This window comes from Odontesthes bonariensis, chromosome 1 (assembly GCF_027942865.1).
Source record: "Odontesthes bonariensis isolate fOdoBon6 chromosome 1, fOdoBon6.hap1, whole genome shotgun sequence".
Taxonomy (NCBI): Eukaryota; Metazoa; Chordata; class Actinopteri; order Atheriniformes; family Atherinopsidae; genus Odontesthes; species Odontesthes bonariensis.
The window spans coordinates 35,295,707-35,323,074 of NC_134506.1; the positions used below are offsets into that span (position 1 = coordinate 35,295,707).

General features: G+C 43.0%; 1 protein-coding gene across 8 annotated transcripts in view; it reads left to right on the top strand.

Moving 5' to 3' along the window:
- akap13 (A-kinase anchoring protein 13) overlaps positions 1-26,972 on the top strand; it is a 107,283-nt gene extending 80,311 nt beyond the window's left edge. For 3 of the 8 annotated variants that reach the window (XM_075465524.1, XM_075465570.1, XM_075465589.1), the window contains 24 exons: positions 560-602; positions 708-819; positions 4,099-4,258; positions 6,050-6,117; positions 6,239-6,305; positions 8,017-8,167; positions 8,446-8,558; positions 8,683-8,829; positions 9,167-9,411; positions 9,570-9,695; positions 9,936-10,053; positions 12,063-12,311; positions 12,407-12,483; positions 13,765-13,946; positions 14,958-15,040; positions 15,151-15,339; positions 16,611-16,757; positions 18,276-18,349; positions 19,162-19,206; positions 20,037-20,087; positions 20,319-20,591; positions 22,351-22,530; positions 22,934-23,231; positions 24,628-26,972. In XM_075465524.1, the coding sequence (XP_075321639.1) occupies positions 560-602; positions 708-819; positions 4,099-4,258; positions 6,050-6,117; positions 6,239-6,305; positions 8,017-8,167; positions 8,446-8,558; positions 8,683-8,829; positions 9,167-9,411; positions 9,570-9,695; positions 9,936-10,053; positions 12,063-12,311; positions 12,407-12,483; positions 13,765-13,946; positions 14,958-15,040; positions 15,151-15,339; positions 16,611-16,757; positions 18,276-18,349; positions 19,162-19,206; positions 20,037-20,087; positions 20,319-20,591; positions 22,351-22,530; positions 22,934-23,231; positions 24,628-24,680 (3,251 nt within the window). In that variant the 3' untranslated portion in view covers positions 24,681-26,972. Of the gene's footprint in view, positions 1-559; positions 603-707; positions 820-4,098; positions 4,259-6,049; positions 6,118-6,238; positions 6,306-8,016; positions 8,168-8,445; positions 8,559-8,682; positions 8,830-9,166; positions 9,412-9,569; positions 9,696-9,935; positions 10,054-12,062; positions 12,312-12,406; positions 12,484-13,764; positions 13,947-14,957; positions 15,041-15,150; positions 15,340-16,610; positions 16,758-18,275; positions 18,350-19,161; positions 19,207-20,036; positions 20,088-20,318; positions 20,592-22,350; positions 22,531-22,933; positions 23,242-24,627 lie in introns of all 8 variants that reach the window. The other 5 variants (XM_075465534.1, XM_075465579.1, XM_075465562.1 and 2 more) reach the window with 4 other exon arrangements.
- The last annotated feature ends 396 nt before the right edge of the window (positions 26,973-27,368 follow it).

Genomic DNA, 27,368 nt, shown 5'->3' on the forward strand with positions numbered 1-27,368 from the left:
CACAGGCAGGCCACGGCTTTGCTCTCATTATCCTGTTTGACTTTCTGATGCGGAGGTGGCAAACTAACCGGTGCTGTGCATATTTTTACGTGCATCTGAATATTATTTCACACCGTTGCACTTTCCGTGCTTTTTTTTTTTTTTACTTATTTTTTTCCTTTGGAGTCATCCATCCTGTCAGCGTAAATTGCACTAGATACACTGTTTTTGGCCTCTGCTGTGTACCAGTTACTTAGCTGTTGGCCGTCCTCAGTTCTACGAGGGTGAAAGCTGAAAGCTTGCTCATCATGGGCAATAAACATGGCCTACTCTGGTCTTTGCCAAATTCTGGCAGCTCGGCCGTGAAGCCAAAGCATTTGGCTCAAAAGAATGACTCGCTAGTGAGCTCATGCACTGGCTGAATATTCAGTGCAAGGATTAGCGTGGTTGGTGTAGACTCAGAGATGCTTGTCACCTGTACTAAAGGGCTGAAAACATCACCTGCCACGATGATAAAAAAGAAAAAAGGTTAATGAAAGAAATTGTACCTCAGCTCACATCTTCTCTTCTTCCATTGCAGGTATGAGGTCTTTTTCTTGCACGTCGGGGTCACTAGCATACAGGTCAGCTCAACTGTGCTCAAACACATTATCAGAAGCTTTCTGAGCCCCTCAGGCTTTTAAAGTCCTATAAACAACTGTGTGGCTCAAAATATGTGTGTGTTCCAGCATATCTGAGGAGGAGCCTGGGCCTCTGCGGAGCGACACTGAGGGAAAGAGCGGGACGAAAGTCAGCCGGACCTTCAGCTACCTCAAGAACAAGATGTACAAAAAGACAAGGGTAAGCAAACATGGACTTTTATAATGCTGATTAAAAATGGGAGATTTTAAAAAGATACTTAGCCATGCTGTGTCCGTGCTAGAGTGCAGGCCTCAGCAGTGTGTTGAGTCTAACCACGGCCACCTTCTGTTGCCCTCTTCTTAAACATTTATCCTTTTAAGTAAGGATGACCGAGCGCCTGGCTGCTTCTCAGCCTCACGCTGCTCCACTGTCGCACATTTACATTCACACTGAGTTCTGCCTTACATATCCTCTCCTGCTGGCCTCTGAGCAGCCCCCATCGATCAGCTGGAGCTTATGTGTTTTGCTTCAGGGTTTAAGACGTCCCTCGTCCAGTCTTCCCCAGCAGGACTGGTTTCGCAACCTGGTCCTGGTCGCAGGCACGAATCTCTGTTGTGGGAGGCGGTCGATGTGAGAGAGAATATAGCCTCACCTGAAACGACTTTGCGCTGCTGTGACATGGAAATCACAGAACTGCATTTAGAAATGGCACTTTGAAAATGCAGGAGTGATTTATTTAGTGACTGTTGAGACGATTTATCAGTACATTTGTCCACATTAATATTTGACATTGAAATTCCTTCTTGTCATCTCTCATCTGCATCTCTGACAATAAAGACACAAGTATTAAATGTGTTTCTATGTGCTATTTAAAAGGGTCCTAAAGAGTCCTAAATTTAACGTGGTGACATAAAGTGCACATATTTAGAAATGTGTAAAACTTGCAGCCCTTGCACAGACACACTGCGGGGTGAACAGGAAGTAAAACAGGAAGATAGACTTGGCTATGGTTTTCTAATCTCCTCTCTAAGCCCGGCCATTGCTTTGCTTTTAAAGTGACAGGATTCTGAAAGAGCTGGTCACAGCCCGCAGCTGTTCGCCGTCTGTTGAAGGTCAACATTATTGGCCACCAATAAAACTTTGATGTTTTTAAAGGGACTCATTGTGCTGTGACAGCTTCTTGTCACGGTTACTGGATGGCATCTGCCTCTTCAGTGACAGGAGTGATGGACTTAGCAACCACAGACATTAGAAACAAACTTGTTTATTGAGTTAGTTCACAAGACTAAGGTGATTTTTGATTTAACCAACAGACTGTGATTCTAAGAAGTTATTCTTCACCACACAGCTGAGTGTGTGTTTCACACAGCTCCAGTTTCTGCTAAATACTGAAAGTGTTGTGGAAGAGGACCTAGTTTGTTCAGTTTTGTCACAGTGTCCGCATCAGACCGAAGGGGCATTGCAGAAATAGCAGCTCCTGTAGCGAGTCAGTTACTTCCTCTTAACAGCGTTCCTGATGGAGGCTCGGTGCTGGTTGTAGCTTCAGCCGCTCGGCCGCAGCCAGAGATGTTATGCAGGAGATTCACAGGGAGGCATGGCTTCTCACAGAGATGGAAAGACTGGCTCAAGGTAGGCAGAGAGCGTGTCCGGGTTTCCCGGTCACACTGTAGTAAAAGTGTGTTGTGGCTGTCACAATAACATGTTTGAAGTGTTCCTTTCTGGACCGATGTCTTTTTCCAATGAAGTCACAGCTTGTTAGATTTTGTTTCACAAGAATGTATCTTTGTTTAAAATTTCTTGCTTACACGTCACAAGCAATTACATCTCCTGTTACGAATGCTCGTGGCCAAAAATGTCTGACAGTCGTCTTTTATTCCTTTGTCTTTCTCCGTAAGTTGAACTGTTTTTGTATTTGTACACGAAAGGTATCAAAAAGTCATTTCACCGGTGTCGAAGGATATTTTTATTGGGTCTGTTGTTCGTGGAAGCTTGTCGGTATGTTTCACAGTTGGTTAGATAGTTCTTGTTGTAGGAAGTGAGAATGAATGCTGTGTGTCGTAATGGCTTTGAAACATGTTGTTGTCCTGTCAGCCTTTTGGCATCCTAAAACTGAACAAAATGAGCTCGAGTCTGTCAGAGCTTTGTGGTCCTCGCAAACCAAGAGGCCCAAGGCTGGCCATTAAAACGAGCTGGAAAACTTCATTTTCCCATTTCCTCTGGGTTTGGGTGGAGTCTCTGTGATGCAAATCCAAGAGAATGAGAGCTCTGTTCTTCTCTGCATCACTTTATGGGATTGTGATTCAGCTCAGTGTGCAGGGATGACCAACTGCTGAGGATGAGCTCGTTCATTAATGCAAAGGCAGCAGAAAGACTGGCCTGTTATGGAAAGGTCAGAGATGTGATTCCCAGACTGTATGTCTCCATCAGTAGTCCTGTATCCTGCAGATGTGTCACTCCCTACTCAGTCAGTTAGATTTTTAGAAATACCACCCCAATTCCAAAAAAAAGTTGGGACTTCTGTGTATGATTAAAATAAAACCAGAATGCAGGGATTTGCAAATCTCACAAACCTATATCTTAATTAAAACAAAGTATTAAAGTAAGAAAAAGACCTCATCTTGAAATTGATGGCCATAACACGAAAAGTTGGGACAAGGGCAAAGAGTGGCTGGAAAAGTAAGAGGTATTGAAAAGTTATTAATTTTATCAACTAATTAGGTTGATTGGCAAATAAACCTCGGCCAGTAACATGACTGGGTATATAAAGAGCACCGTAGAGATGCAGAGTCTCTCAGAAGTAAAGATGGACAGAGGTTCAGTCATCTGCAAAACGTTATGTCTACAAAATAATGTTCCTCAATGTCAAATTGTAAATACTAAAGACTTGTAAAGACTATTCCATCATCTACAGCAGACCCAGGACAGATCTGACTGAGCTCCTCACTTCTGAGACCGTTACAGACTGTAAATTGGATGCTAACCAGTGGTAAACATGGCCCTGTCCCAACTTTTTCAGAACTGGGGTTGCTGCTGTATTCAGGTAGCTGAGATTAAACAGGATAGCTAAGATATATGGAAAATCAGTTGTTATTTTATTGTATCGATGATCATAATGAACCATCCTTCTAAAGTTTAAATTTCGACCAATAATTGAGTAAACACAACCAGGTTATCAGACCAGCTAGAAAAGCACTAGATTTAAAATGGTCCTTTCATGAGACACTTTGTTGTTAACATAATTATTGTATCACTTAATATGCAAAACCTCCTGCTGTGCAACATCACAGAAATGATATTGCTCTGCGGGGTTTATATTGGAATTTAACATGAAAGTGAAACGTTTTGCCAGTGTCTGGTTGATTAATCTGCTTCACGGGCAAACAGGCTTCACTCAGAGTTTCACTCTTCCCTTAACTTCTTATTGGGTGGTACTGTACAAGAGATGAAGTGCATTTCATACATGGATCATGTTAACTGTTGTAATTCCACTCATTCCAGGAAAAGGAGCGAGATAAAAGGGAAAAAGACAAAGAAGGCAAGGAGAAGGACAAGAAGACGGTGAATGGTCATCTTTTTGTAACAGTCTGCTCGAACCAGGCCGCCCAGTGCTCCCAGTGCAATAAGTCTTTTAATAACAAGGAGGCTCTCCTTTGCACATGTAAGTATACTTTACCCCAGAGTCTCTTTCAATGCTCCCTCTTATGATCAGCATTTGAGTTGTCAAATTAGAAGCTGTTGTCCTCTATTAAAATAATTTCTCTTATTGCAGTTACATGTCTGAATGCAAAGATGTGAACTGGACACGGAGAGAAAAAAAAAGTGGAAAATAATCTATCCTTGGTGTGCGTACATTACCAGCCATGACTCATTCTGTGCAGCAGGTTATGTCAACTTAATGTAAACCTCAGTTCATAGCATACAGCTGTCATTTTTAGCCACATTTGTAAGAGTTTGAGCTATAGAAAATATTAATTTGCGTCTGAGTTAATCCTTATTGAAAAGGTGGGCGTGTTGATGCATTTACTGAAGGCATCAGTATCATGTTTCTGACATGTCTAACGTGTTGTACTTCTCCTGCACCTCATAATTGTGGTCGGCTAAATGGCTGCATACAGCCAGCCTCACAATCTCTAAGAAGTAGTGTAGCTCCCTAAAGGATGGCTTGTAATGTAACCCAGTCAGGTTGTGAGTTCAGACAACAAAGCTGTTTTTGAATTTGGTCACTGGAGGACCGGCAGCCAGCCTAAAGAGGATGTAGAATATTGTGCAAGGCTTTTGGCTAAACCCCCCATCCAAAAGAAAGAGGAAAAAAAAGCTAAAAAAAAAAAAAAGGAGAAACGGGTTCTGCTTGTGATTGCAGCCATCTTTTTTCGGTCACATTCTGCCTCAGATACTCGAGGCTGACGAGAAACATCTCTTTTTGTGTTCAGTTGGTCTATTTCCGATTGTTAGAGCCACAAACAGTTGAGGGAGGTTGTCTTCAGGAGGTTTACACTCGCAGATGTCTGGCTGGTGTCCACTCGGCAGACAAATACAGTGATCCTTTGTCTCAGAGTTCCTGGAATTGGTTAAACAGCACTAAAAGGCAGGAAAATATCCAATTAAACCATGAGAAGAGGAGAAAGATGAAAATCCCACACACACACGATGATTTTTCAGGCGATGAGCGGAAGTGTCTTCGAATTGTCGATGGTGTCGCTGCTTTTGTATATTTGCTGAGCTGAGCTGCGCGGCGTTAGTTTCTCACCCTGACTGAGAGTGTAAGTGTGTTGATGTAATCCCAAGAGCAGAAATGTATTCAACTGATAGTCTGGCTGAGGGTTTAACTTGTGCAACATGTCACTGAAATACACTTTTGCGGAGGTGGAAACGCATCAGTATGAAAATTAGTGGAAACTTCTGTGAAAACTGGTTGTGGAGTGACATTTTGAGACAATCAGAAACAGGTCCTCTTCTTGCTGTCACTTCTTGCTCAACCACGACAGTTGTTTTTGTTTTTTTGTGTGTTTTTTGTGTTGTATGTTGACAGTATGAAATGTGAAAACCATGTGGTAGTTTGTGAAAGAATAAAGGAGGGTTGGAGCCCCGTTTGACTGGACAGGATCAAAAAGCCGAGCAGATCTTATTATAGCAGTTGAGAATTATGACTTTTGTTCTTAAATGGTGATTCGGGAATGTTTACATGATTGAATTGTTCCCATGCAATGCTGTGTACATGGCGTGTGCGTCATTCCACGGCCTATCCCTCTTTTCCATTCGTCCACAAGCAGTATTACCCCTCGATTGCATCACATGTGCCGCAGTCTGGCTTTCATTAGCAGACTGGTGGAGTTTCCTGGCTGGCTATGAAAACCAGTCAAAATTTCTGGCCCCCACCTTTCCACACACCCTCGCTGGCCCCAACACCACCACCAGGCTCACAGTATTCACTGCCGCTTTTCTGTTCCAGACTGCAATGCTTCCGTCCACAAGGGCTGCAAGGACAGCCTGCCTGTCTGTGCCAAGGTGAAGATGAAGGTAAAAAAAGATATGTTCCCTCCCACTTGCTCCTCTACTGACTCAGCAGCATTTTGTTGTCCTGCAGCCAAGATCACTTTTCTTTTCATTTATGCTTTTTTTCCTCTTTTTCTCTGATCAGTTACCCAAACAGCAGCTCGCAGCACAAGATTCAAGCACCCTTCCTGCAGTCACCATGAGGAACAAATGTGAGTGTCAAACTAAACCAGGTTCAGAACATAACCAACATGGCCAATAGTCACAGTATATGACGTGAATTAGTTCTCTACTGCGCAGTATCCCGTTTATTTGAAAAAAACATTCAACTGCAAAGTAACAGTTTAGATTTACTGAGTTAGAAGTGATGGCCTCACAGTAGGTGTTCAATTCTTTGAAAATAATTCAGAAGAAAATTGTTCCATGTTGTTGTTGACAGACTCAATATTCCTCAGCATGGAGGATTCTGGCTTTGAAGAGGAAGGAAACTTGGCTATTCTACAGAATTTCACAGCTGCTTGATGTTAAAAAGGGTTGTGTTGCTCTGCCTTTATCTTATATTACTACATGGTCAGGCCATAGTTTTCACGTTCTTCTTCTTTAGAAACTTTTGTTTGGATTGCTTTGAATCATCATACTAAAGTAAAGCTGCTCTGTCAAATGTTTAGAGTGTCACCTCTTCGGTGAAGCTTCACAATCAGTACGCTGGTAGCCCTGGCAAAATCACCGGACCCCATCTGAGCTCGATGTTTTCACATCCGACCAAAATTCCTCGGGCTTCTTTTTCATGTTCAGCAGAAAAGTTCGGTCAACGGTTCTGCACCAAAAAGTAAACTGAACATCGACTGAATCTTTAACAAATTCATTTTCATGTTAAGTGTATGCTTGAGTCTTATCTCATCTATCATGCTTCACACCTTTAGGAAACTAGCAACAGCAAGACAATGTGCCGCTTTCTTTTTCTCTTGTTTAGATGGCAGTCCACTGCAGGGTCCAGTCGAAGGGTTAGAGCACGGCTCACCTTACACGTGGACATTTTTGACATTAAAAAGACACCCCAGTGGAAAGATTCTGTAGCATAAAACCTAGAACAATCATTTATGGCATTGTAACTGTAAATGGTTCAGGAAATCCTACATTGTCTGCCGTTCATATCTGATTTATATAGATTGATGAATTGCTTCTTGCTGAGCTTCTCTTCTGAGTTTTCTCGGGTGCAGAATACTATTCTCCGGAGGCGTCACTTTCATCATTTTTATCAAAGATTTATTTGGGGTGGTTTAAATAATTTTAAGGAATTCTGTGTGAACTACAAGGCCAACCCCAGGAAAAAACTTTAGATATTAGGTGTTATTTCCAGGGAATCTCATAGACAAGATCTTGATAAGTTTTAGAGCAAACTAGTTGTTTAACTTGGGTGTCAGAGATCATTTCTACTTTCAGGGCCATATTTTTAATACATCCGCTCTAAAGTATTGATTGTTAACTTGAGAAAATAGTCATTGTACTTTGGTTTTATGCCTTCTTTGCTGATTGATTGCACACGTCTCTTGGAACTCTCTTTTTGTTTACTTTTCTTTATGTTATGCACCAAAGTTACAATAGTAGGAACGGCGCTCTCTGCCTGTACATTGTAAAAACAAGCTGTTCTTTTAACGGATTTTAGATCCTAGATCCAAGAATTTCTCAGAACACAATGGAGATTCTCGTGATTTATCCTCAAGTGGGTAAATAAAACAGACACGAACGGTAGCTTCTCAACTTTTCCTGAAGTTCGTACAGTTAAAGGATCATTAGCATTATTTTGGAAATGCAGAATTGAACAAGCACTGCAGTGTAAAAGGCTTCCTTTTAGGATCCTCTGTGGTTGTGGGGGTGTTTTGAGGTTATCTCTAACCACGATACGAACTGTCTCTGCTCCAGCCGGTGGGACGAGGGAACGCCCCTGGTCAGCCATCTTGTCACCAGAAGACCATTCTTCTCTGATGATCTCGTCATCGCGGAGGCACACCAACATCATGACTTTCCATGGAAACAATCTCTCTAAGAGCTTCTCAATAAGCAACATAGCTGGGTAAGTCATTGTGTGTGTGTGATGGCATGAAGAGCCCGGGGTGTTCACATTTCCATTTAAATTGGATACAATGTTTCTGTTGACATTAAACTTTTTATTAAAGCCATTTTTAATTGTTTGGTTTTACGTATTATTTTTTTTTCTTTTCTAATTTGTGAACACCTCAATGCATCACTGCATCCACAGTGTGTTTAAACAGATTAATGGGCATCTGTGGAACTAACCTGTTATGAAAACAGCATTAGCATTCTAACCTTTATTATCACTTCTCCATTCAGTCCAGTGTTTGATGAGATGCCCATTAAAGGCCTGCGGTATCTCTCTCAATCCACTGACTCGCTCAACAGAACCAACCAGGTTACAGAATCCATGGAATCTCTCACAGATGAAGGTCAGCGCGCACACACACACACACACACACACACACACACACACACACCTGCCTCTCCTCACACCCAAAGAATTTAATTAATCTCTTAGTTATATTGCAAATATTAACTGTGTTATTTGTCCAGGAACAGAGATGATGGATGGGCAGCTGATGGGGGAGTTTGAGGCAGAGGTCAAAGAGCTCGAGGCGGATTCGTGGAGTCTGGGTGTGGAGCAGCAGTACCTGCAGCTGCTGGACAAAGAGCTGGTGAAGAGACAAGATGTCATCTACGGTACAGCTAATCGTGATATACTCTTCAGCTGATTTTTAGGCCTTAAAGCCAATCTTAAGATTTGATAGGCGGTTTGAGGTAAACAGTGTGAAACTACGTTTCCCTGATTTGTCAGCTGAGAGTGCACCTGAGCTGTTTAATCAAAATGTGTCTTGATGAACCTCATTCTGAGAAGCTTACCCCTCGCAAAGGCTCTACAGAGGCGAACAAAATGATTTATTGAAATGAATAAGTCACTTTGCAGACTACAACTTGTCGTTCTGAAGGTTTGTGAAGAGTGAGGACACGGCTACTTCTGTCACGACTTGTAATCGCGTCTTCCTCTTCGTGTCTGCAGAGCTGATGCAGACAGAAATGCATCACATCCGGACGCTGCGCATCATGTCAGAAGTGTTCAGCAAAGGCCTGCAGAAGGAGGTGCAGTTGGAGCTGCAGACAGTTGAGAAGCTGTTCCCGGCACTAGATGATCTCTTGGAGCTCCACTCGCAGCACCTCCTGCGCCTCCTGGAGCGGAAGAAGGAGAGTCAGCTGGAGGAGGGAAGCTTCATCATCAGCAGGATAGGAGACATCCTGGTCAGCCAGGTCAGAGCGGGGAGATTTTGCTTCTTTTTTTGGTGATATTATAAATGTTGGTTGTGTAGATGGCCTGCGGGTGCTGTAAAACTTTGAATTTCGAACCTCATCACCAACAAACAATATAACGTTGTTAGCATTCTGACATCTGTCATATTCTGCTGTAGTTCTCGGGATCCAATGGTGAAAGTATGAAGAGGGTTTATGGAAGGTTCTGCAGCCGCCACAGTGAAGCCGTCAACTTCTACAAGGACCTCATGACCAAAGACAGGCGCTTCAAAGCCTTTATCAAAGTAAGAATCAACTTTCGGTCAAGTTTTTGTCTTGCAGCTTAACATTAACATAAACATAACATTAACACTGTTTATTGGTATTCAAGTCTTAATGCTCACTGTCACGATCATCATCTCAATTTCAACACCTACCGGATATTTACTCCAACTGACTTTTAAAGTTTCTGAGTGATTCTGCGAAACTCTGCCACCTGTTGTGTGGGCGTGTCTCTCTGAAGCACCTCTTGTTTATTCTCCCAGAAAAAGATGAGCTGCAGCATTGTGCGGAGGCTTGGTATCCCAGAATGCATTCTGCTTGTGACCCAGAGGATAACAAAGTACCCTGTGCTGATACAGAGAATGCTGCAGCACACTAAAGGTTGGTTTCATGTCCGCTGTGTTCTACTGTGTGCACGTAGCTTCATTATGGAGGGAACTGAGAGGAGGGAGTCAGGTTGATAACCACAGACTGTTAATGCAGAATGTTTCTTCCCTCTGTACAGAGCAGGAGAGGGAATTTTAAGTCATAGGTTTGAAGCCAGTAAAGAAAGACATCACCTGAAGTCGTGAATTAAGTTTTTCCTTTGAACTTGTGTCCAAAGGATTCTCTCTCTCTCTCTCTCTCTCTCTCTCTCTCTCTCTCTCTCTCTCTCTCTCTCTCTCTCTCTCTCTCTCTCTCTCTCTCTCTCTCTCTCTCTCTCTCTCTCTCTCTCTCTCTCTCTCTCTCTCTCTCTCTCTCTCTCTCTCTCTCTCTCTCTCACTCACTCACTCACTCACTCACTCACTCACACACACACACACACACACACACACACAAGTGAGAGAAAACAAGATGGCAAAAGAAACCGATTTTGGCGTGCGGATCATTACAGTAAGAAGTTGATTTTGTAGTTTAAACCACATCTTAACATTTCAGCAAGACGGCTCTCTTTGAAGTTGTTTTAGGATATGTTAAGATCGACCCAAATATTAAATGTCAGATTTATAAAATGTGTAGAGGCAAAACTAAACCGAAGCCCTGTCAGGCATTAACACACAAGTCCAGGGATCTCAACAAAATCATACAAGCCTTTTATATTTTTCACATGTCTGTCCAGCATATATTCATTTAAAGGTTATTTGCTACATCATATTCAGCCTAATAATTGAAGAAAAATAAAAAAAATTCCTCCTAAGTTTTTTTTTTTTTCTGTATGTATTCATGTGGTAAAATTTGTCAGATTTGAGTTCATCTATTTTGGGAAAACTGAGACAGGTGTTGGATAAGTGTTTTTTTAGGACAATAGATCAAACGCACTTTGAGGAGCAGAAAAACTTCACGCCATATTTATATCTGATTTAAAGCAGTTCTCATCAGCTGGCCTCCTACTGTGTACCTTCTCTCTGATCCTTCCCTAGAGCCTCTTTATAGTTCCATGGGAGAGCTCTGACTTAATCCCCAGGATATCTTAAGAAGACTCTTTCCTGCCAACTCTCACAATACACTGAAAGGAAAAAAACACCATATACTCGCAGTTCGAGATGATTTTGTGCTGCGTAGGAGCATTTTTTTGGGACATTTGTTATATTCTCAGATAAATAAATCTTTTTATATTTGATAACTGGATGAGCCACGTAGTTAGTGTTAGCATAGAGAACCTCAAAAACTACACCAACCACATTTGTGTTTAGTTAGGAATTGTTCCTCATTTGGAAACTACGCTTGTTCTCTTTCCCTCTGAGAGTTAACGAGAGCATTGGTTCCATTCTTATGTGCACATGCAGTATATGTAAGAAGCTACAGCTAGCAGCTGGTTAGCGTAGCTTAGCATAAAGCCCGTTCACAGTTACTCTCAGACTTCCTACTCTCACCGCGACAGAAGTAAATGAAGATAACTTGTGCCATCTGTGTGGCTCTAACTGCTGATCCTACACGCGGCTCTTCGGCGGTCTTTAAAGTTTAAATTTTTTTAGTCCGTTTCTCAGACTGAGCAGATAGTCCCTGTATTATGTCATGAAGATCTCTGATGTAGAGAAGGAGAATGCAGCATTTCTAAAAGGTAAACATATTCATAAATGAATCATACAGGTCTGAGAATAAATGTCAAAAAATCTGTATGTAATGCAGCGGTATGGATAAATGCCAGAAGTGTTTGCAAAATAACACTTAATCCTCTGTGTGCTGTGTGTAAACACTTTCTCAGCTGTGGTGCTCCCCACGTGAGGTTCAGCTGTGTTAGACCAGAGCTGTTAAACCAACAAATGTATTGTTGCATAAAATATAATGGACCTGAATTAATGTCTCTGCTGGTTTAAAATGTGATTTCATTGGTAATTCTGTGTGAGCTAAAGTGGCTGGATTGCAACACAGTTTCCCTTCTAACCCTGTCGCCATGTGACCGACTGCAGAGAGCGAGGAAGACTACGACGACCTGACGGATGCTGTTCGGCTGGTGAAGGAGGTGATTGCGGCGGTGGACAGCAAGGTGAACGAGCACGAGAAGAAGCGGCGTCTGAAGGACTTTCACAGCCGCCTGGACACCAAGTCCATCATGATGATGAAGAGCGGTCAGATATTTGCCAGGGAGGACTTGCTGAGGAGGAAGCTGATCCATGACGGGGCGCTGCAGCTGAAAAACATCCAGGGAAGACTAAAGGGTGAGGGGATGCTTTTTTTCTTTTTTTCTTTTTAGAAGTGGAAATACAATTGAACTCCTCACTTACTTCACTTCTTTGGTCTGTTTGTCCTCCAGATGTCCATGCTCTGCTCCTCTCGGATGTCTTGGTTTTCCTCCAGGAGAAAGACCAGAAATATGTCTTTGCCATGCTGGTAGGTTGTTTCTGTCAACTTTTCCCTCCTTTCCATGCTCTCTTGTTCCTTCCCTCCAGTTATAAAGATCTTATAAGCGCTGCCAGAGAGGTTGTTGTCATATTTTCCCATCCCACCGCTGTTCATGTTAGCATTAGCTGCCCCGCTTACTTTTCCCACTGTGCAATAATGCCTCTTGCTTGCACGCTAGCTCAACCTCATAACGCCGATCTGGCCCTGGGCTTTTAACCCAGCTGTGATAAATCATGTAGGTTTGAGTTGTTTTTTTCCATGTTTACAGGACTTGCAGTTTCATGGCATGGAGCACTCTCCTTGTCACACATTAGGGGGAATGAAAACAGAGACAGGCCTGTGGCAGATAAATTAAATCCATCAGTAAGAAAGAAAAAAAAAGGCTTGGCTTGTACAAGATAGGGCAGCTGACTCTCAGAGGGGGTAACACCACTCTAAATGGATGATAGACATGATTTCAGGCGCATGCATCCAGTAGCACCTGGTCAAGAGGTGGAACATAGTCTTCTTAAGTTTGAATCCTCGTGATTTGAAAATATTTGGACCATTCCTTATTCTTTTAACAGGACACAGAATGTTTCCCTTCCTCTGTTTGCTGTTGAAAATTCAAGCTTTCTCATCTGCCAATAGTGGTTCTTATCGCCAGGCTGCAGTGGATGGATATCAAAAACAATGAATTATGTGGAAAAAAACAAAACAATCTCAGCAGATAATCACCCGATTTGATTTAATTTGAACGTCAGAGCGTAGGCTTGGATTTTTTTTCCCTTTGTTTACAGTGCAGTCACACGAGGAAAGGAAACAGAAAAATCTTAACCTATTACTTAAACCTCAGACAAGCGGTTTGCTGGAAAAATGTTGGGATGTGGTTACAACTGAAGAGTTTGACTTGACGGAGCAGAAATCAAACAGTGGTTTGTGGTGCTGGTTTACATTGTTGACAGCCCTGATGATCTCACTTTGTGTTGTTCTTTTCTTTTTGTCCTACATCTTTTTCTTTTTTCTTTTTCTATCACTCAAAAAACCAACCTTTCCTTTGTCTTCTCTGCACTTGTGTCTGTCTCTCCTTTCCATGGTCCATAATTACCCCCCGCCCCTCTCGTTTTCTTGTGCTGCAACCCACCCTTTATCCTGCTCTTGCCATCCTCTCCTTCCTCTTGACCCTCCCACCGTATTCTTTTTTTTTTTTTTTTTTTTTTTTATCCACCCTCCTTCCATGTCGCCTCCCATCAAACACTCCCTTTCTCCCTCACCCATCCCTCCCTGCAGGACCAGCGCTCCACGGTCATCTCCCTCCAGAAGCTGATTGTCAGAGAGGTGGCAAACAAAGAGCGCGGCCTCTTCCTCATCACGGCAGGCATCGAGAAGCCGGAGATGATGGAGGTTCTGGCCAGCTCCAAGGATGAACGCAACACCTGGATGCAGCTCATCCAAGAAGCCATGCAGTCCATGTGAGTTGGATCCATTTAGGTGTTCGTTTAACTACTGCTTCTGGGTTTAGGTTTTTTAGTATCTTGCTATTCAAATGCTTTAAGGCTTTTTTTATTACCAGAGAAATATTTTACAGCTTTGTTCTCAAACGCTGGCCTAATCTTTGCCTTTTACTCTTACTTGTAAACTCTGCTGTGAATAAAAATCTGCCTTCGCAGTGCTAAACACTCTGGGCTGGCCCCTTAGAGTTCACTCTGTGTTGTGAGGCAGCAGTTAGACCCTGCCCAGTTCTCTAGATCATAATATATACAGTAAGTTGTGACGGAGCACTGTGCTGTTAGGAGGATTAGTACTACTCTACCTGGGGATGGGATGTACTCGGGGACAGTCTAATGCTGGATTGGCTTCAAGGGCAGCTCACTATAAGCAGAGGATTATTCGAATGCAGCCAGTGGGAAGGAGAGAGATTTAGTGCTCTGTATCTCTCCTGCTCTGACTTCTGCCAGAATACAAAACTGAAATCAAGCTATTGGCAGAAATGAAGATGAAAACAAAACTGACGCTCATGCAGTCATCTCTATGGCGAAACATATGGAGTCTTTTTGGTAACTCTCAACTTGTTTCTCCTCCTTTGACATACTGCATAAGATGCTTAAAACGAATTTAAAAAAAAATAAAAAAAACATCTCTATTATTCTGGAACATGTCAGAGGTTAGTGGATGTAACCCAGAAATTTCAGTTTGAAAGCAGTCTGACTTGAAAAATACCAACTGCCCAAATTTTTTGATAAACTGTGGCATTGAAATCCCGTGAATGTAGACATTGTAAAAAGCTGAAACAAGAAATCTTTGGAATTTTTGCTCTTTAAATGAATTTTCACCCAGACTTTCGATCATAGGTGATTCAAAGTTGAATCACCTCTTTTAAATGTAGAGATAAACACATTAGACATGGATTTTGACACATAAATCGCAGCCATTTCACCTGCCGATGTTCATCATGTGTGTCTTCCCTTTGTTTGATTGGACAGGGAGAAGGATGAGGATGAAGGGATTCCCAGTGAGACAGAAGATGACAAGAGACAGTTGGAAACCAAAGCCAAAGAGATGAGAGGTGAGAGAAACGCATTAAATGTGGCCGTGTGAAAGAAAGCGGAGCGAAGTTTGCTCCAAGTATCATCAAATATTCCTCTCACCTGCTTCCTGTCTGTCTCCGCTGGCCAGATATGTTGAGGCAGAAGGATACAGAGATAATGTCTCTGCTGGAGGAAAAGGTGCGGCTCTTCAGGGGAATGTGGGAGGGCTTGAACCCAGGCGAGGAGGCCTCCCGGCAGGTTGAACCTTTCTTCAGGTCAGCCTGCAGCCAGGAGCCGCCCCGGGGGGCGTCCATCATGAAAGATGCCCTGCAGGAAGGTAAGACAGACGAAGAGATGGTGTTGGCAGCAATGAAGCAGAATGAACTGATATGAAAACAGTGAGAGGGAGACAGACAGCATCTTGTCTCAGCTTCTATCCTGGCATTTTATGGTAAATTAAAATGAGCGCCTGACATTTTCAGCAATATACGACACACATTCTAAGCTCCCTATTGTATTCCTGCTGTGCTTGCAGAGAAAGTCTTGGTCCATGGCATGTGGTGGTCATTTTTTTTTTTTAATTTATTATCAGATCTGACCTCAACTAGACATCTGACACCCAACATTACTCGTTGATTTTGCTTCAGGGCTGATTTGTGCATTCATGTATACTCATCCTTCAGATGAGAGCTCACACTATTTCAGAAGTCATTTGCTCGGTAGCTGCATCTCTTCCGAGCTTGAGAGCAAGCAGAGGGCAAGGGCGTTTGAGTTTTGGCAGGATTTTTGAAGAAGTGTAAAGAAAACATAAAAAGGACACGGGATGTGTTTTAAGATTTTTTTTTAACTGTGTTTGGTGCTTTCGCAGCCCAGCTCATCAAATGTGTATGAGAAGAAAGCAGCATGAGCCGAGAGAGATGCTGAGCCGTATACTGTGACAAAAAGACTGAGATGTGGAGAGAAACAGCCAAGCACAGGCACATTCTCTTCCCATTAAGACCACTTGAAATTTTAACAGTCGGGCTTGAGAATTTTTTGGATGATTGAAAAATAGAACTTAAAGGAAAGCTCAGTTTCCAGGACGGTTAACAACTAATTCTTTTTTTGTATAATATGTTTTTTTTTGTGTTTTTTTTGCCTTTTCATAGTTTCCTTTTTCTTAGGAAAAATGGGTTAGTTACAGTCCTTATTTGATTCGTAAATCGGAATTATGGTTACCCTGTGTTATTCTGAGGTTTTTATACGTTTTCCTGAAGGCTTGCGTCCACCAGCAACACCTTTTGATTTCTTCTGTTTTCCCTGGAAAAGTCACAGTTCTGCATCTCCAAGCTGATACCAAAACATCTCTTACCAGAGTTTATGTGAATTTTGGACTGCAAATATGTTTAAACTTTTAGTGAAGAAGCTCTGCAGATAAAACAGGTTGTCAATAGTTGCTAAGCAACAGGAGCCAGTGCCAGGTTGAAAACAGAAGTGCCTGCCAGGAGTCATGGGTGCAGAGCTGAGCTGTAACACAGTTAGCTGGGATAATTCACTTACTGACCTGCACATTAATGTTTTCCTCTTTCTGGATATGTGTGTGTGTGTGTGTGTGTGTGCGCGTGACAGTGGAGACATTACAGACGCTGGTGAACAGCAGCCTAGGAGGCGCAATGGCCAGCGTCCATGAGGGAGGAGGCGCCGGACCAGTGTGTTTGCCCCGTAGAGCAGAGACCTTCGGAGGCTTTGACAGTCACCAGATGCACAGCAGTAAGAGTAAGACTGCCCCTCTGTTTGCTGTCAGATGGTGCAGTCCAGTTTAGCGGTCCGTCTGGTAGCTGAGACAAACTGAACCTCCACCTGTTTGGCAAACTGACACCCAGTTACCAGAGTTAATGGACTATAGAGTTTGCCGTTTTTAAATGCACACATTTAATTCTTTTTTGCCTTTAAACTGAATTGTTGTGGCGACATAACTGCAAGCGCCACGCCCAATACTTTGCACAATACCCCTGTTCAAAGCAGTAGATAAAAGCAGGAGATAAAAACATTTTAGAGGGAACTCGGACAGCAGAGCTGAGGCTTCCTAAGGGGAAACATGGCCTGAAGCGATAGCTGTGAACTGATGGCTTGCAAGCTGATAGTGTGGCAGATATTGAGCTGTAATGGACCACATCTCTGCATCCACTTACACTAGTTTGATGTATGAAAAACATATACAGTAGCTTTAATTTTGTTCTAAAAGCAAATGTAACTAAATTGAACACGACACACTCAATGGAATTTTAACAGCTTGATGTGTTGTGTGGATTTCATAGAGATATGAGGAGCATTTGGATCTTAAATGAATTTGTGACATGCTTTGATGTAAATACCAGAGATACAGTAGCCTACAACAGCTGTTTTTCAGTTGTGTCTTTGCAGCTTTGTTCAAAGCAGCTGATTTTAAGAGGCATCACTTGTGGAAAAACATTCATCTTATTTAGTATTGCCCAAAGGACATTAAAGAAAGAAAGAAAAGTAAACCATAACATGTTTCATATTTTCCTCAATGAGAAGATTAAAAGGTTAAATGCTAAATGAAGTTAAAAATCTTCAGGCCTCAGCCTCTTCAGACTCTATCTGAGCATTGGAAATGACTCCGTGGATCATAATCTCTACAGGAAGCTGATGATGACATCAGTCAATATTGGTCACTTGTTGACTTCATGATCACAGAAGCTCACTGCTGACTGAGGGAAGCTTGTGTATCCCAGCAGCGAACATATCTGATCGATGCTTCTGGGCTTTCTACTGAACCACTGAGCCACAGCATTTTCCATAGAATTACACACTTTATAACTTATACAGGCATCTAAAGAAGAGGATTTGTTATCTAAAGGTTATATTATTTGGAAGAATTTCCTTTTATTAGGTCTCTTTTTGAGAGCACAGAGAGGTTCACTATCACGTTCATTCCCAACATATTAACTGGGAAACATAATAAAAAACTTTTATGAACCTTTCCGACTTCTGACAAGTTCCAATTGTAAGGTAATAATGGAGGAAAACAAGACAAAGTATTTCTGTGAAGATTGATTTTTCTCCTGGCGGGTGGGTGTTGACCATCTTCAGGATGCAGTCGCAGAGCACTTATCGACCAACCTGTTATGTCATCTCTAAAATGCGCTCACCTCCGCTACATTTCCTCAAGACCCTGAGTGACACATTTAATCTCAGAGAGCTTGTTTTAAGAATGAACAAATACTTTTGTGTTTTTTTGCTGACTGCTCCTGTGGTTCGCCTTCTTTCCAGGTGGCGACAGAGACGAGAGCGAGGACGCGGCGGGAGATCTGCGCAGGACGGAGTCGGACAGCGTTTTAAAGAAGGTCTGCATCTCAGCATCCAGTTGTCTTTTCGACTCTTCCGAAGCTGTGTCCCCTCAGAGGAAGCATGTGCGGCGCTGCATTCCTCTTCCAACATTAACAAACACTATTAAGATTAATTTAGCTGCTTCTCCCCCCTCTGGTGAATTAGCCTCTTGACTCTTCCTGCCAGGTCCTGTTGCCACCGGCGACCATCAGTTCTATCAAGTAGTGGTTGGAAATAAATGAATCAGGTTTAAGTGCTGCTATTATAACTCTGCCCTTTGCTGTCAGTTATCCCGGACATTTCTGGCACCCGAGCTGCGCATAATTGTTTCTTGAATATTTTAGTGGCGACATGTTACTGTGTTGTGCTGTTTAACAAAAGCATTTTCTCACATCCGAAGCACTAACTCCCGCTTTCTAAACGGAACAAAAGAAAAGCATTAGATTTTTCTTCCCGGGCGCTAAGCCAGAGTTCAAAGAGAGTGCAGCAGTTAAAGAAGAATCAGCGTGATCATTAAAAACACAATGCAGAGTTGATTCAAGCATTTCATCTTCTATTGAATCCACATTTATGTACGGTTGTCTTTGCAAACAGAAGGTTTTTTCGACATGTTTAACCCACTTTAATTTAGAGGAAGCATGGGAGTCTGCTGTCATACATAATCATAACCACAATTAGATTTCACAACACAGCCACTTTTACAGCGTTTATCATGTTCACTCAGTATAACGTACAATAAACAGCCTGACACAGACTGGCAGATGTGTACGTGTGAGGGCATCCCTGTGCTGCAGCTCTGCTCAGTGTGTGTGTTTATGTTTGTGCGCAGGGAGGAAACGCCAACCTGCTGCAGCTGCTGAAGAGGAACAGTGAGGTAACGCCGACTTCCTGTGTCTAATTTGCTTACAGCCGCCGTTGACATGGAAACGGTCAAAACTCTGTGTCAACATCACTGTTGCCCGCATCAGCTGCAACTGCTGCAAAGCTGCAATTGATATATTAGTAGTTCTATATTATGTTTTAAACACTTTGCCAAACGACAACAACGACGGAATAACTAAGAAAAAAGCCGATGGCAAAAAAACTAAAGTGAAAGGAGAAAAAAATAAAAAGAGTTCAGATCAGTGCCACATGAATATTCTACAGTACCTTGTTAATAGTTAATGAAATGGCACGCACATCGAGTCCCTGCAGCAGTCGCAGTGTGCTCGAGGAGGTTTTACTAAAAAGCTGTTTAAAAGGTTTCAGAGTTATTCAGAAATTCTGTAACAGTGTTTCTATACTGTAAATCGTCCGTCTGTCCAGTCTGGTCTCTTCTTTCCTCGAGTTGTTCTACAGACCGTGTTGTATATTTCTGTGCCACAACACCACCTATACAAGCTCCCACTTACATGGGGATCTTCTTTGTATGCTGGTAAACACTGACAGCGGAGAAAAGGTCGGCAGCTCTTTGTCAGTGTGTGAAGGGAGTAAATGTCACATCTATAAACTCTAGTCAGTCTATAGTTTTTTTTTCTTTCTAACAGTCAAATGATAAAGGTATATTCATAAAATTATGCGTTTTAGAAGAGTCGAGAGCAGCTTTCAGCAATTCCACATCAAACAATTGTCTCCGGCACGCTGAGGAGGATTTTCTCTCCATGTACAGTAACAGCAGGATGTTTTAAGGTCATGTGACACTCAGCGTTCTCTCTTTTCCAACAGCAGGTCCTCGACAGTGTCTCCAACCTGCACCTCCTGCTCAGCACTCTGCAGGTACGCCGTCTCCCGTGCAGTGCATCTGTGTGCACCATATCAGAACTGACATGATGCAACTCTGTGAAGCTTTTAGCTGTCAGTGTGAATTTCTGCAGCTCTCCTCATCTGTGACACAAGGAGAGATAAATCTGAAATGAGATCAGCTGTGGTGAAGTGTTAACACAGACATGCCGAAAGATACCATACAGAACCAGGAGGTGTGTGTGTGTGTGTCTCTGTCCATCCCAGGCGGTGGTGGTCCAGCAGGACAGTTACATTGAGGATCAGCGGCAGGCCCTGACTGAGCGCTCCTCCTCTTGTGCGTCCTTGTCGCGGCAGTCCTCGCGGCCAAGCTCGCTGATTGAACAGGAGAAGCAGCGCAGCCTGGAGAAGCAGCGGCAGGAGCTGGCATCCCTGCAGAGACAACAGGCAGCTCATGCTGAGGAGAAGAGAAAGAGGGAGAAGGAGTGGGACCTCAGGGAGCAGCAGCTTACTCAAAGAGAGGCTCTGGTGCACTTACAGGTAACTATGCATCATCCTCTACCAATAGAATAAGACCAAGTAGTGTATGAAGTTAGATGCTGCTGCTGCAGCTGGCATTCTTAGAGTTGGCAGTTTAGTTCAGGAGGAGGGTGTCTTTGCCACATATAAGCTGAGTTTTTACTGCGGTGTTTGATTAGCATTCAGAAGATGTATTAAGAAAAGTTGGATGGGAAAAAAAACAACTTTCACTAATGCACAAAAAAAGGTTATATGCTCGCTTGTGTTTTTTCCTTTTTTGCGTTAGACTTTAGCTCTATTTGGCAGAGGTAAGGTGCTCATTTGTTTGCTCGAAAACAAAGATATAGAGGCCATCCAGCCATTCAAATGGCACCGAATGCCTCGGCTGAAAGGCGTTGAGATCATTTCTGCTGGAGTCCTAAAAGAAAAGGGACACCTTACCTCTATTCAAAAACCACATGCATTGTTGCGATACCGCCACGCTGTTGCAACACGATGCAGCCGTCAATGGGAACGTTGGTTTTTTTTAAAAAGATTGCTTCAGATTTGCTTCGCTAGTGAATTAAAAAAAACCTGACCAAACTACTTCTTGAGTTACCCTGTTACTTACTGACCAGTAAACGTGCCACATTTGGTGCCTCTTTCCGACCCTTGCGCACAATCTATTTTTCCCCCCAAAAAACATCGCCTAGCCTTTAAGTAAACCGTAGCTACTTTCGGTGGAATGCAGTCTCTTGTGCTGATGTAGAGAGAGCAGACATCACATCTCTGCATTACTGCACAGATCAGAATACGGGTGCAGCTTGGACCAAATAGATCTGACACCTTCTCGCTTCACTGTCAGCAGCTGCAGGGCAGCTGACGGGGTGTTCAGTGGAATAAAACTCGCCAGTTCTTACGTTATCAGACAACCACGAGTATTATCGGATTCTGTGGGAGGAAATTCAGCGAGAAACACAAACCAGCTTTTCACATCTTTACCAAACTTCCAGGAAATTGTCATCACATGAACCACGTTTCATGTGAAAAAAAAAACAAAAAACATGCACCCAGACATCAGAGCTGACGAGGACGGCTTTAAATACGATTTAGATTATAGTTAATAATCGTTGGTATTGCATAGAGAATATTTTTTAATTGAATTGTGACCCCAATGACCAAAATTGAATTGTGCGATATCTCTAGAGTCACACGCCTAATGATCACAGTCACAGTCCCATTTCTTCCTGTCTGAAGGTAATATTCACTGTCGTGTGTAGCCACATGTGACCTTTTGGAGTTTACCAATATTTCCAATAAATAAAATGATCATTGAGTTTTGTTTCAACTGATAATATAGTATAGTACATACCCTCTGAATGTTGAGTTTAAAATAGTGGAAACAAGAAATATTCAAGCGAAGTACAAGCTCTTCAAATCCACAGTTTAGCTGAAGAAACATATGAGCAGACGCTAAATTGTTGTATCAGCACCATTCAAATCCGGACTTCCAGTTTTTCTTCTCCTCGCATTAAGGCTGAATTAATTTACCTCAACAGAACTGAGCTACACTCTAAGAAAGCATTCTGTGCCTCTCACTGTGAGTTGACTAAATGGAGAAATATAATTTAGCATGGCCTTCCATGAGTCACCGCAATCAGTGAGTTGGCCACTTCTTTTAAGTCAGTTCAGTCTTTGGTATTGTAGCATTCTGCTCGTCTGAAGACCTGAAAACAGCCTGCAGCTTCTCCAGTCAGTCTCATTTCAACTAATCAATCAATATGCTTCCCAACCACTGCAGGAGGAGGAGATCCTGAAGCTGCACAAGTCGCTGGATGATGAGAAGCAGGAGCTGCAGAGCAAGAAGGAGGAGTACCAGAAAGACCTGGAGAGGCTGCGGGACTCCCAGAGGAAGCTGGAGCGGGACAGGGAGGCCATGAGGCGGCAGCTCGACAAGATGGAGGAGCTCCGTCTGTCTGAGGTGAGCGGGGGCCCTTAAAAGCAGTAATGATAGTGTGACCTGCCGATCCGTGCGGGAAAGCGGCCTCTTCTGCTGCCACATGCGAGCACTCAGCAGGCGGGGAGGGATTCAGTGTTTTTGCTCAATGACACTTCAGCAGGGTTGACGTGTGGAGGCTCACAGCAGAGGCTTGAACTCGGGTCCTCTTCAAAGTCAATTTTGAAATTTTGAAATGCTCTTTGATGGAGCTGTGCTCACGTTAATTCAGACAGATATTTTTTTCCTTTGCCACCACTGAACTCATGTGGATTCACTGATTAAATCCCCCATCGTTAATAACCATTACAGCATTGCACATATTCACTCGCAGATGAAGACACCATCAGGTGAGCTCATGTGTCTAACCTCCTTCCTGTGCTTCCAGAGGACTCCCTCCACCACATCAGATGAGTCCCTGTTCCTCGGCAGCTCCCAGTCCCTGGAGCTGGACCCGCTGGAGCTCTCCTCCTCCTCTTCCTCCTCGCTACCGAGGCTGCAGCCCCAGCGGTCCAAGCCCAAAGGAAAGGGCCTGAATCCCTTCACCTCATCCTCCACCAACCTCAAGGGAAGCGAGGCCAACAACCAGATCTCAAAGAGCTTCCTGCAGTTGGCCAAGAACAAGAGCAAAGACGGGAAGGAGAAGAAGAAGAAGAAGAACAAAGGAGGGAGCGCACAGACAGCAGGTACAGGATGGTGAGCAGGACGCAGCGGATGGATTCAGATGAATTATTCAGTGTGTCCCAGTGAGTCATCAGGTTGAAGTGGAGTGTTTTATTGTCAAGGACACTTCACATCAGATGCACAATGTTTGGTTTTTATTGAAAAGAAGCTGTGTGGTTGGATGGATAATGAGACATAAAGGAGAGGAATGAATACAAAAGGTCTACAGTTGTTTTCTGAAAGACTAATTCAACCCATGTTGGTGACCAAAGTTTCAAGGTTTTCTGTACTTATGTCGTGCCGCAGTGCATGCTGGGTAGATCTGGGGAAAAAGAGAATATCTCTAACAGTTGGCTCTAAAACCTTCACTTCAGCGGGACCCGTTTGAAAGTGGTAGAAAATGGCATTCCATTTTTTTCTTTCAGCTTTTGAGGAGATAGGTAACCTTCCATGTCAACAGCATTTTCTCATCACCTCAACCCAAATAAGGTCACATTCGAAGTGAGAGATAATCAAATTAAGCAAATGGTAGTTGACGCACGCTGCTGCTTTGCGACACACGTCTTTCACCACAGTCGCTGGGTCTGCTGGTAATAAGCAGCTTTGGGCTTCTTTTTTTCTTTTTGCGTCTGTAAAAGGGAAACTGATTTCCTCTTGAACCAGAGGGCATTTATGAGTCAGAACTCCGGATCTTTGCATTTGTTAAAAACCTATCAGTCAGGCATTTGTACAGAGTTGTAGGCTCACTCATTCAAGAATCTTTTATTTTTTTACCACCGTGTCTAACAGCAGCACATCATCCTCACACAGACCAACCCAGTAAACATTTTCTGATTCTGTACATGTGCAGATCTGACACCATATCTAACTCCATAATCTGAATACTGCCTGTGTAGAATAAATAAACAGATTATTATGACTGTGAACCTCAGCTTCAACAGTTTGATAAGAGGCAGCACACGTGCCTTCTACAATCTGAAACCTTTTTTTTTCTTCTTCTTCTTCTTCTTCTTTTTGATGCTCTCGGATCTGCTTCGTATTTCGTCTGGGTCACAAAGACTCTGCATAGTTCTGCTGCAATATTAAATTAGTCAGGAAGTAAATAATTCAGCTGTCCTACATTTCAGGGGGAGTTAGTTGAAGCACCCTTTGAGCCTGAGTTTATTAACTGAGCTGTATATTTGAACATGCTGCATATCTTCCTGTGTTTACTGCCCAGCAGCACAACAAAATTGAAAAAAAAATGCACGTAAACATACGGTTCATAGATATGCAGTGATGGCTGGGACATGAGCTGCGAGCTAACCTGCAGCTCCTGACAGCTGTTTAACTGGATCTCAGCGCCGCTGCTCCCTAAAACTCAGCCATCGAAATCCTCTGGTGTCTGTGACACTGACTCCTCTCCCCTCCTCCTCCCAGACCCTCAGCACGTCCCAGAGCCTCCTATGGATGGAGAGATCTTCTTCTGCTAAGAGACGCTGCGTTCCTCCTCCTCATCGTCACCACCAACCTGCCACGCCGTTCTGAAAAGAGAAGAATGCGGTGCTTCCACGCACTCTCCAGTCCAGCGTGTGATACCGCAGTGCACCACAGGGGGCTGTTTGAATCATCTTCAAAAGGCTTTTAATTAATTAGTAGTATGACATTACATGCAAGAAAAAAGCTGAAAATTGGATTTTTCCTGTGTTTCAGAGTGTAATACCACTGCTTTTAGTGTGTTGTGTGTGTGGGGGGGTATTTTAAGGATTCTGTTATGTTGTGGATAATGGGATCCATTCATGTGCAGTTTCGGCCGTTCTGTGTCCAAAAAAATCCCCCCCAAAAAAATCCCACTTTCGTTGTTCAAAGAATTGATTCGAATGTCTTCATTTTCTGTAATCAGAGAGCTCACTGAAAGCCTTTCGCAGTGAAAAGCCTCTCAAGTTCGACCAAGTGTCCCGGTGGCTTTCGCTGCCTCTCTGTCTGTATGTCTGTCAGGCCAGCCTCTTCCAACGCTCCGTCCTGGAATCAAGGGCCAGCTGCAGCAGGCCGCTTTGCTCGTGAACAACAGCATGCGAGGGCGACGCAGCCGAATCCAAGCGCCACTCAGACGCAGAGATGAATGTGGGCGGACTCCACGTGGCACCGGAAAGTCTTCACTTCGCTGCGTAACATATTCATTAACTGTTACTTCGAGACTGAAATCACAGAAGGAAATATTTGTTGTCCCAGCAGCATTTCTTCTTTTTAAAAAAAGAAATGAAGCCCCGGTGCTGTTTCAGTGTTGGTTCCTGTGTTCCGCTCCAAGATGCTGCTCTTTCTGCTCTTTAAGTGTGTCGAACGACTCCAATCACTTCGTCTTTCTGTGTTTTACAGTCTTGGGTGAGTATTCATTCGCTTGATCCTCACGTAATCTGCCCGTCGGTGAGCTTAATGCAGCCCTCATCTTTCATCTGAACTTTTTTTTTAATCGAGTGCAACTCAGCATCCGAACGGTTTCTTGCTCCCTCTTTCAGCTCCGGTTATCAGGTCTGTAGATGCACCTGACGGTTTTAAGTAGTGGAGGCTTCTCATTTAGAGGCGAAACAGCTGGTTTAGTGTGAGTGAGAAAGAAGGTTAACTTAAACATGTTTACGTGTCCCTGTGTAATGACTCCACCCGAGTCTGATCATTTCATTTTGTTCATCAGTGTTGTTTCGCACTTTGGTCCCAAACATTGATTTTTTTTTTTTTTTTTTTTTTGGTCAAGGACATCTTTGTATTCATTGCATTTCTTTTTCTCTTAAAAATCAAGAGCAAGAATGATCCAAAGAGAGCCGATTCGTTCGAGTACATAAAATGCTGCCGTTAATCATTTTTGTTCTTTAAATGAAAGAAGAAGTTTTTAGGGAGACTTTCCATTGGGATTTGTCTTAATGTTTAAGCCAGTGTTTTAGACCCACTAAGGCCACATTTTTAGGCCACACAACTACCTGCTGGACAGGTAGGAAGGAAAAAAAAAAAAACTGTCAACCTGTTGAAGCTGAAAAAAGAAAAAGAAGAAGAATCTTTTCACCACGAACGACCGAGCAGCATCACAGCGCCGCTTCCTCGCTGCCTCCTTTGTCTCGTGTTTAAGTGCTTGTTTGTTAACTTGCCGTCTGTCTGCAGGATTTGACTTCATGTCCAGGCTGGTGCGTTATAGTGTGTCTTGTAAGAGGCTTACGGGGACCGCCAATTAGTTGGTTCATGTCTTTTGTTTGTGGCTCTGGTGTAATCCTTTCAAAGAAACAGAAAGGAAAGGGCTCCCCCCCCCCTTTTTTTTTTTTTTTTTTGCTTTAGGTGTCCATATGTTCTGACCACTGGGAGCACTGCACCTATAACGAAACAAATCCCCTCCTTCATAAAACAACAGCATCCAGAAAGAATGAAAGTTGTTTTGTTTTTTTTCTACCTGCTGTGAAATTATTTTTATTTTTCTTTTCTCGGCGGGTCCTCGCCGCACAGAGATAATGTGATGAGCGTAGGCTCTCGCACTCTGTGACACTTTCCCCACGGCATTTGTAATTGACTGAAAAAACAAATAAGTTGTCAGATTGTAATTGGTTATTCTGTGAAAGCAGTCGCTTTAATGTTGGGTGGGAGTGGGGGAGGGTTGGGGGAGCGACCGGGCAGAACCACCCACCTGTCTCCCTTAGGGACAATCAGCAGACACAAAGTCAGGAAAATGAACTCTCTGCCCGATCGAGTTGAGCCTGAATATGAGACAGGCGTGTCCATCAGGTGAACCCTGCGTAGCCTTAAATCGTAATGATTAAATGCACTAGTGTAGAACCCAGCATCTTCTCGGGAGAAAGAGGAGAGCTGTTATACCTCGGCTTTCAATCGAAGGAAATGTTTGTACTATACAGATGGTACACGGTTGTTTCATTCTCAACAATGTAAAGATGAAAAAAAAAAAAAGGGCAAAAGTGTAAATATGATTTATGTATAAAACAAATCAAATGTACAAAAGAAATTCTTTGATTTGTGATTTATTGCAGCATTTTGTAAGAATGTTTTATTTATGTATTAAGCTCACCCTCAGGGTGGTGAAAAATGTAAAGGCATATTTCCCTCACAATAAAAAAAGAAATCATAATGCACATTGTTGGTTCTTAATGTTGATGTTTTTCGGGATGAACCTCTAAAGGAGAGGGTTT